The 10598-nt window shown below is 43.0% G+C and overlaps 1 protein-coding gene across 1 annotated transcript; it reads right to left on the reverse strand.

Moving 5' to 3' along the window:
- Positions 1-2157: 2157 nt before the first annotated feature.
- On the reverse strand, positions 2158-4798 carry LOC120437439 (uncharacterized protein YMR317W-like). Its single transcript, XM_039608028.1, has 2 exons — positions 4459-4798; positions 2158-3431 (listed from the first exon to the last, which is right to left on the reverse strand). Exon 2 carries the CDS (start codon positions 3383-3385, stop codon positions 2789-2791), a length of 597 nt encoding a protein of 198 aa, XP_039463962.1. The 5' UTR covers positions 3386-3431; positions 4459-4798; the 3' UTR covers positions 2158-2788.
- Positions 4799-10598: the final 5800 nt, after the last annotated feature.

Here is a 10598-nt window from a genome sequence, read left to right on the forward strand (position 1 = left end):
TGCCTCATTTCCATCTGCTGTTTATTTACTTTCCAGTTTTTTGAAACGCCAAAATGTTGAGGAAAAGCACAGAGTTTTTTAAATGGATTGACAATGAGGTGGAGATGTTGCTGCAAATAACACAAGGGTACAAAGTTGCAAAAGCAAGCGAGAATATAGACTGGGAGACATACCAAAACAATTACGCTGAAATTAACATTCCGTCTTCTTTGAAGAAAAGCTATCTGGAGCATGTACAAACTGATATTAATCTTTAATAGGCCTGTGAAAAATGGGAAAAAAACAAAACAACTGCTGTACAATTCCATCCGCCATCTTAGCTGAATTGGTCACATGGTCACATGACTGCATCATGTGACTAAAATGCATCATCGTTTTCGAAAGCCTCTGTTTTTGCAGTCGACACTGCAACGCGAAAACGGCATTTTCAAATTTATCCACTTTGGAGAGCTTTTTCAAAAAGCTCCATTTTCCTTGAACAAAAACGCCATCTCAGTGTGGACAGAAGGCCATAACGGAGAGAAAAAGACACGTTTTCAAACAAAAATGTATTAGTGTGGACATAGCCTCAGTCTATCCGCCTTAGTGCAGCTGCCATACCATACTGTGATGCAGTATGTCAGCAGACTCTCAATGGATGAGCGTTAGAAAGTCAGCAACAGGTTAGAGTCCAGTTTGTACTTCCTGAGAACCCTCAGAATGTTTATTTTTTTCCCCAGTGAAAGAAAGTAACTTTAAGATTTCACAATCGAAGAAGGTTATATTAGATCATATATCCTATATCGGATTGCTTTATGATTCCCTTATTGATTCGTATTGGTTCTCATTGGCTCACCACCATCTCTAAGCAGCATATTTTCTGCTCTTGCTCTTGACGAAGGTGGTCGCACTTTTTTTCCTCCTCCTCTCCTCTCCCTTAGCTTCCCTGCTTAGCCTCTTGTGTCCTTGTCTAGTCTCGTGTTTTTTGTATTACTTTTCCCTGGAACACTCTCTCACAGTCTGTTCTCTAAAACCTAAAAGAGAATTATGGATTTGATCAACTGGTCTCTGAATGCAATTGACACCCCTTTCTCAACGAGAAGTTTGGGCTTGGGTGAGCCCGAGTGCTGAAGATATCTACCTATTCGGAACCATGGTAACAGGGTTCTTGCTGATCGGAGCTGGCTTGGCCCCGACTTACCGGAGAACTAAGGAAGCGGAACTGGCTGTTCAAACCCCCACAAGGCTGCCCGCTGGGATTGAAACGATGGGAAGAGGCGTGAGTTTCTCAAAATGGGCTCATTGAGTGCAGCACGGATAAGATCTTAGAAAGGCTTACGGCTGCCGTGAATACTCAGAATGAGATCTCTGAGTGCAGATTGGATTACATCTTGGAAGGGCTCGCTCGGCATAACATCTCTGAGCGTAAATTGGATGACATCTCGGGGAGGCACACTGTCGTGAGTTCTCAGAATCGCCTCTTTGGGCACAAGAATGACAACATCACAGAGCGCAAGTATGGCGAAGCTCGTGGCTCTCCAACGGGAGATTGAGAGACCAGTGTTGGACTGTAGAACTGCTTGGAAATTCATATGAGTTGTTCGCACTAAAGTAAAAAGCACTATCACTCATGCGGATACCCCTTCGGCGGCACACCTTGTAATTTAATTGTAACATTGCAGCTTTAGCTTGAATGATTAAATAGCGTTTACCCTCACTGACTTTATTTTTGTCACTGTTTTGTTTGAACAAGATGTTAATTTTCCTGTTCTGTGTAGAAGCAGCAAACGTAACACCAGACTGCTGGCAAAATGTACCCAGGGAAAAACAAAACAAAAAAAACACACCACACACACACACACACACACACACACACACACACACACACACACACACACACACACACACACACACACACACACACCCCCAATAATCAGACAATAATTTCCCTCTGAATTATTGAGCACACCCCAAATCACAGTACTGGCAAACCTCAATACCAGAACAACCAGTATGACCAAAATAGTGCAGAAAGCCCTCTGCTTTGACTGGTCAACCCTGTCCCTATCCTGTTCCCCTGGGCCAGGACGAATCAAAATACAGAGTACACAAAGTGTCACGAACTGGCTGTGTGGAGGCAGATGAGGACCCAAATGCAAAACTCACGGAGACAAAAGCTGAACTCAAAGTCATTGCTTTATTGCAGGCTTCTGCTGAGGACCAAGGGAACACAGAAAGGCACACAGGTTCAGGAAAGAGACATTGACAATGCAACACAGAACTGAGGGAGACGTGGACATAAATACACAGTGGGTTAACGAGGGAAGTAGAAGCACATGGGGAACACAGGTGACACTGATAATCATAACGAGACACGGCAGGAGCAAACAACACTGACCCACACTGACGGGAGACTATCAAAGTAAAACAGGAAGCGCACAGGGAGGCAGATCAGGGGAGAGAGCGTGGACGGGGAGAGCACAGACATAACAGGCTGGGGAAAACATGGAATAAAACACAAGGAGGGAAAACAAGGACTCACAGATACACAGAGGGGGCACACAGAGGGTAAAGTCACAAGGGGAAATCAAATAAGCAACATCTTAATAGAACAACGTAGGAACCCGAGCCGCCAGCGGGAACAGAGGAAGGGCCAGCAGGTGTGGGCACCCCTGGCTGAGGGGACGGTAACTGTAGCTGCACAGGGCACGCAGCCAGCTTGGGATGCAACAGCTTGGGCTGTGCCGTGCAAACAGTCTGTCCAGGCTTTGTCAGCACAACGCTGTCCTCAGCTGGCTGAGTTAGCTCACTAGAGCCTCCAGCAGAGGATGGCAGTGACTGAACAGGTTGCTGAGCTACTAACTGAGCTGGTGACAGAGTTAATGACTGAGCTGATAACTGAACAGGCAACGAAGCAAGAAACTGAGGTGGTAACAGAATGGATGACTGAGCAGGTAATAGAGCTGACAACTGAGCTAGAGACTGAGCTGGTGACAAAACAGGAAACTGAGCTAATAACTGAGCTAATGACTACGCTATGGATAAAAGTACAAGTTGTAGTGGTGGTTGTGATGATGGTTGTAGAGATGGTGGATGAGCAGGTAGCTGAACTTGTGACTGAGCAGGTGGTCTCACTCTTGGCCGCTCTCCTCCGGGGAACAAGAACGGGTACTGGGCCTGGCCGAACACCAGCCATCCCCACCCGAGGAACAGATACGGGTGCAGGGATGAACTGGGCTCTGGCTGCCCTTACCCTGGGAGCCGGTGTAGGTGCAGGAGCTGGCTGAACCACTGCTGCTCCCACCCGATTAACTGAAACAGATGCAGGAGTCGGCAGGGTCACAGTTGCCCTCACCTGGGGAACCAGAACAGGCGCAGGCAACGGCTGGGTGTCCGTCAACCCCATCCGAGGAGCAGGTACGGGTGCAGAGATGAACAGAGCGTCCGCCAGCCTGGGGACAGAAACAGGGACAAACTGGACCTCAGCCGCAATTCTTGGCTCAGAAGGAGCCGTTATAGAAATAGGAGCATTCTCATAGACTGTTTCTAAATATGCTGGCTGGTGAGCAGCACAGTCCAGGAGTGAAGAAACACCAACCACGGTCTCATGCTTAGCAGGCACAGGAGTAGGGATATTAACACTAGTAGTGTCTGAATTAACTGGGTGTGCAACCAACTCTGGAATATTCCATCTGAGCTCCCCTAGCAGTTTACTCATGACGGACGGTAACTTGCTGCCCTTAACAACCGTGACTGAATATACAGTTTTAGTGTTTTCAAACCCCGAGTTAACAGACTTCGCATCTGCTCTTGTTAACTTGGGAGGAGGAACATTCTTTATCCCTAGAGACGCAGTTTCAGAGCTAACAGACGAGGCAGTAAAATCTAAACGTGACAGAGGGTCAAAAGAAACCTGAAGAACAGAAAGCGCAGCCTTTGAAGGTTGGAAGACAGTTCATTTTCCAGGGGGTCCCCTCCGGTTTCAGCAGGAACAGGAACCTCAGGACTGTTTGTTTTAATATTTAGTTCATAGGCATGCGACTCAAAAATAGTCTTTTGCTTTTCTAAGATGAAATTATCCGTCTGTGTATTAATTACTGCTGACATGGGAGGAGCAAAGGAAAAACAGTCATTCTCAAACATGGGCGTGAGAGTAGGTAATGCAGGCTCTGAATTAACTGACCCAGAATTACCAGACACTGAGTTAATGCTCTCTGGGATGACGCACACAGAGTTTACAGTTTCAGAATTGTTTAATTCAACTGGAACAGCAGTCTCTAGGGGGACGATGAACTCAGTCTCATGCTTAGTAGGTGCAGAGGTGAACTTAGAAACATTGTGTGGCTTGCAAACAGTCAACTTTAAACTTACTATTCCTCTTCGATGAGTTACAGACACGAAAAACCGCGGACTCAGGAACAGAATATTGTCCAATTCGGTCCGGCTCGGAAGGAGCATGAAAGAAACAGATTCACTCACCACCAGAGTTTGCTCAGTAACTTTAGGGTGACAACGGCGTGAGCATCGTTTTTTCCTGGGAACTGTGCCGTGAGTTGCTGGGGCCGTAGACGTAGGCACCTCTGAGACGTCGGCTGACTGAGCCGAAGACGGGCCGGGCTGCGTCGAAGAGCCAGGGAGCTTGTGCAGCTCCGAGCGTGGAAGTCCCAGGAAAAGCACAAAGGACTGCAGCGGAGATGGGCTGCTCGTTGGAGGCACAAAATCTCTCCTCGGCCGCCGAGTACCCCCCCTTCTTTGCGCGGGACGTGGGTGGCAATTGTGGAGGTGAGCTGGAGGTTGAGGAGGCCGGAGGAATTGTGGCAGGCCACAGACTAAATCCTCCAACTCTTATCACCGGGGGACGAGGTGAAGAAAAGGCAGTAGCATTTGCAGTTTGAAGGCTGAGCGACCCACCTAGAGCCAACCGAGTCATAAAAGGTGGACTCGCGCTCCCAGGCATGCCGAGACTCCTGCCTGGTCCTCTCGTTAGTAAAGGTGGAGTCTGCACACTGCCGATTCCATAGGGAGTTTGCTGGGTCAATGACTGGTCACGTCGTACTGTCGCGTCGTACTGTCACGAACTGGCTGTGTGGAGGCAGATGAGGACCCAAATGCAAAACTCACGGAGACAAAAGCTGAACTCAAAATCACTGCTTTATTGCAGGCTTCACAAAGAAACAGAACTAAACTAGGAATGCTAAACTGAGGACCAAGGGAACACAGAAAGGCACACAGGTTCAGGGAAGAGACATTGACAACGCAACACAGAACTGAGGGAGACGTGGACATAAATACACAGTGGGTTAACGAGGGAAGTAGAAGCACATGGGGACACAGGTGACACTGATAATCATAACGACACACGGCAGGAGCAAACACCACACTGAACCACACTGATGGGAGACTATCAAAGTAAAACAGGAAGCGCACAGGGAGGCAGACCAGGGGGAGAGAGAGAGCACGGGGAGAGCACAGACATAACGGGCTGGGGAAAACATGGAATAAAACACAAGGAGGGGAAACAAGGACTCACAGATACACAGAGGGGGCACACAGAGGGTAAAGTCACGAGGGGAAATCACACGAAAACTAAGAATGCTGGGTCAACATGACCCAGGATCATGACACAAAGACTGCAGAAAGATATAGTTATTATGGATATTATATGGAGGCAGAAGTACATAATGAAAAAGATGTCTTCTTTTATTGCCAAACCTGTCCCAAACATAGAAAGCAGCCAAGCACAGCCACTAGATATATTTCTCATTCCGATTCCTCTTTCATTTCTCAGTCCCAAGAAGGTGATGGGATGACCAACAGCCAGGTAGCGCTCCACACAGGTCAAGACGTGAAGTCTCGCCAAACCAGTTGGACAAATGCATAAGGGCCCCCACTAAAAGTATATTTAAATCTTGGTTGTAGTTAGCGAAACAAATGAGGATACATCCAAAACTATAAATTAGTTCCATAGTGACTATGTGGTATGTGAAACTGTCTGAATGACTTGCTGTTGATGCTGAGGAGACAGAGTGCCCTCTCCACCTTTGTTGCAGACCATAGTAGAGGATAAGTGTGCAGAGGAGGAGGAGGATATTGGTGATGCTGAAGGAGATGAAACGGAAGGAACTTGGTCTGTAGACAAGACACTGTATTTTCAAAGGAAGAGAATAGCTGATCAAGGAAAGAGAGTCATTGGAGGTGGATGAGATTACTGACATCTGGAAGAAAATATAAAATAACAATCACATATAAAACATAAAATCATATCAAATGTCAAACTGAGAAAATGTACCACTGTAAAAAAAATAAGCTGATTTTGAATTTGATGGCAGGAACACATGGCCTTGTCCTAATTTTCCAATATAGATTTTTGACCTTGATCCATTAATTCAAAATTTCACAGTTTCTTTAATGATATTATGTATATCATACAAGATATTCAAAGTCTTTGCAATTTCATATTGAGAAACAGTATTCTTAGATTGCTCAACAAATTGTATATGCAGTTCTTTCCAGATTGGTGAAAATATGCCCGTCTAAGATGGTCTTGTTATATTATTTTTACTACCATTTAACGTGTAATATTTTTCATGAAATTACAAATTGTCTCACTTTAAACTTTTCTTATGGTTTCTGGCTCTTTTGTGGATAAAATATGTTTGTTTTTTGTTTTTTTGTTTTTTTACATTGTACTCAGTCTTTTTGAAATTGCCGTTTCATGACATCACTCAATTTTCATCTGTCCTACTTTGTTAACCAATCCCCTGCACTTGCAGCAAAATGTATCTCTTTTCCACCACTTTATTTCAAGATATGAAAATTATATTCAAAGATAGAATAAAACTACATTGAAACCATACAGAACATTGTGATTTAATTATGTCTTGAATGAAAACCTAAAGATGTAAAAACAGACAAATATGCTATAATTGTTTAGTTGTGAAAATATTGTTTATTTTATTTTTTTTTATCTTTAAAGAACTTTTCCCTTGTAAGTAGTGTGAAGTGATGGAGGATTGAGGAGGATGCTCTGTGGTGAGTAAAGTGAGCAGCTAAAAGAAGAAAAAGAAGAAGAAGACTCACTTTGTCAGTAGTCTGATCTTCCTCCTATTGTGAGACACTCTTGTAAATGTCTGATTCGAATGTCCACCTCTTTTAAAAAATGAGTGTTTTTGTAATAGGTGAAGGGAGGAGTACAGGAGTACACATGCTGCAATTCAAGTTCCTTCTTTGAATCTTTTTACACGGTTAAAATACGTTGGCCTTTATATTTTCTTTGTTTTCCCCTTTTCCCATAAGACCAGAGAACAATTAGCATGACGTTTGTTCAGTGTTGTCAGTTACACGAGCCAAGGTGTGTCCATGACGGCACTCTGGATTGAGAGATTAGAAAAGCTGCAATGTTATGAAAATACACATATAGTAGAAACGTAACTCAACCACAAAGATTTGCTTCTAGATGGCTGAAATGTGCTCTTAGAAGGACTTTGCAAATGATCACCACCAGCTAATCATGCAGCTAGAATGAAGCCATGCAAATGATACTCATTTTTTCAGAACATTTTCATAATTCAAATAACTTTGAAACAAACAACGATCCATGTGTATACAAATCAAGTAATGCAGTTTAGGTCATCACAGCTGTCCTCGTGTTTTATTCAAATATGAGCTTTCTTGTTTTGATTCTCGCAGGGTTGTTAATCATGAAAATAACACAAAGTGAATATGTGTAGAAGAATTGAATCACTGGTTTTGACCAAATGACCTATTATTATTTCTCACAGGTGTATTTTTAGTTAATAATATATTTAAAATTGATATGCAAAAAACTGTGACTCTGCCATAAGAGTCACATTGAAGTAATGCACCACGCCCCACCAGTCCACCCTTTACTTGCAGGGTTTTTTTTGTTTTTTAAATGTGCAACAATATTCATTTTATATCCGTGGAAATGAAGCAGTACATATCAGATGAAAAATCATAGGAAATGTAATATTGTTGGATGAGCGTTGGAGGATTTTTCATTTTCCATATCTGCAGAGTTGGTGCTGAACACTGGTTGGATGGTCCCCCTGTGTTTTGCCTACGGCGCCAATCAGTTCAAGTATGTTCAGTTAATAATCCAAGAGACAGTCAGTGTCAGTTTGACACTTTGGTGTCTAAGGCTTTGAGAGACCTTCTTTAACAAGAAAATCCTAAAACGGCTATGAAAAAGACAAATACCCACAGCTGTTTTTCTTGTCAACAGAAAAACAACAACAAGAACACAACAGTGACTTTAATTGCAGTTCTGTATAACTAACACCAGATGGCAGTAAATAGCCATATGTCACTCTGTATCAAACACAAACTGATAACTAGAAAAAATTGCATTTCCTGCGAAAATGCTGTGTGGATGCCTTAACGCTGAAGCTGTCTGCTGAAAAGCTGAAAAAGATGAAAAGTTGCAAAAAGTTGTACGGTGGTGAAAAAGAAAATGTCACTCTGAGCTGGATTCGAACCTGGCCCTCCTGGACTCAAGGCATCTACTCAGCTCACTGAGCCAAACTCATTCTCACAAAGAAGAGGTGGACAGACTCACAATTATGCTGAAATTAGCAGAAGCTGCTGAGAATTGTGCTGATAAAAGGTGAAAAGGCTGAAAATTTTGCAGTAGAGGTGAAACAGCAGATTTGTGCTGATAAGAGGTGAAAACGCTAAACTTTCTACTGAAAAGAGGCAGAACAACCTGGTTCTGCTCAATTTCAGTCCACCAATCAGAGGTATTGCCTCTGTCTGCTTCATCAGGGTGTGTACTTTTGTGTAAAAAAAAAGAAAATGTTGCCATGAGCAGGATTCGAACCTGGCCCTCCTAGTCTCAAAGAAGCTAGTCATCTCACTGAGCCAAAGTCACTCTCGAAAAGAAGAGGTGGAGAGACGGACAATTCTGCTAAAATGAGCAGAAGCTGCTGAGAATTTTGCTGATAAGAGGAGAAAAGGCTGAAAATTTTGCAGGAAAGAGGTGAATCAGCAGAATTTCGGCTGAAAAGAGCTTTCTGCTGAAAACACCTGAAAAAGATGGGATTTGTGCTGAAAAGGGGTGAAAAAACTCACAATTCTGCTGAAAAGGGGTGAAGAACGAGCAGTATTTCTGCAGAAAAGACAGAAAGAAGCAGAACATTGTGCTGAAAAGAGGTGAATGAGCAGAATTTCTGCTGAAAAGAGGATTTTTGTTCTGAAAACAGCAGAAAAAACTGAAAATTTTGCTGAAAGGGGGTGAAGATGCTCGAATTTGTGTTGAAAACAGTTAAAAAAAAGTTTAACTGTGAACTGAATAAATTGTTGCCATAAGTGGGATTTGAACCCCGGCCTCCCAGTCTGAGAACGGCTGCTCATCTCACTGAGCTAAAACACAGCTCAGCCCGGCGAGCAGAAATAAGTGACCACATTGATAATGTGTTCCATTCATTTCAATGGGCAAAAATATTGCAAAAAATATTCAATATCTCAAAAAGCATAGAAGTTATGAGCACCAAAAGTCATAGCAGTCGTTAGCAGAAAGAGCAGAATTTTCTCAATCTCAAATCTCACTGAGCTAAACTCATTCTCTCAAAAAAGTGGAGGAGAGACCGACAATTCAGCTAAAATGAGGGGAAGCTGCTGAGAATTGTGCTGAGAAGAGGTGAAAAAGCTGAAAATTTTGCAGAAAAGAGGTAAATCAGCAGAATTTCTGCAGAAAAGAGGCAGAACAAAAGAGAAAACTGAAAACAGGTTTTGCCCTGAGCAGGATTCGAACCTGGCCCTCCTAGTCTCAAGAAAGCTACTCATCTCACTGAGCTAAACTCATTCTCTCGAGAAGAGGAGGAGAGACCGACAATTCTGCTAAAATTAGCAGAAGCTGCTGAGAATTGTGCTGAGAAGAAGTGAAAAGGCTGAAAATTTTGCAGAAAAGAGGTAAATCAGCAGAATTTCTGCAGAAAAGAGGCAAAGGAGCAGAAACTTGCGCTGAAAAGAGATGAATCAGCAGAGTTTCTGCTGAAAAGAGTTTTTTTTTTTCTGAAAACAGCCCAAAAAAATGGAATTTGTGCTGAAAAGGGGTGAAAAAAATGAAAATTTTGCTGAAAAGGGGTGAAGAAGCTAAAGTATACCAAATCAAAGTATTTGTGCCAAAACATAGTGTTTCTGCCATATTGTGGTATTTGTGCCACAAAAGTTACTACATTACAACATGAATACGGATTAAAGATGAAAGAAACTGGCAACAAATTCCTCCACTACAAACCAGTCTGATACCACTTCTTTGCAGTGTTCACGTTTACTAAGGCACTACCCAAAAGGCGCCACAAGAGGGCACTCCAACACAAGAGATGAGGTGAATGAGCAGAATTTCTGCTGAAAAGAGGCAGAAGGTTCTGTATGTAGAAAAAGAAACACTGTTGAACCATGTGTGAAATAAATAAAGAAATGAAATGAAAGAACAACCTGGTTCTGCTCAAATTCACCAATCAGAGGTACTGCCTCAGTCTGCTTCATCAGGCTGTGTGTACTTGTTTCTGCCATGGGCGTTAACAAGAATCTGAGGTCCATATTAGAAAAGCTGCTAAAATCATACAACTTTGCAGAATTGTAATAAATTAGCAATA

The sequence above is a fragment of the Oreochromis aureus genome, linkage group 3, assembly GCF_013358895.1.
Source record: "Oreochromis aureus strain Israel breed Guangdong linkage group 3, ZZ_aureus, whole genome shotgun sequence".
NCBI classification, from domain to species: Eukaryota; Metazoa; Chordata; class Actinopteri; order Cichliformes; family Cichlidae; genus Oreochromis; species Oreochromis aureus.

What these genes read in the sequence shown, in the direction of transcription:
- LOC120437439 (XM_039608028.1), bottom strand. Translation starts at nt 3,385, where the DNA reads ATGGGGTTGACGGACACCCAGCCGTTGCCTGCGCCTGTTCTGGTTCCC.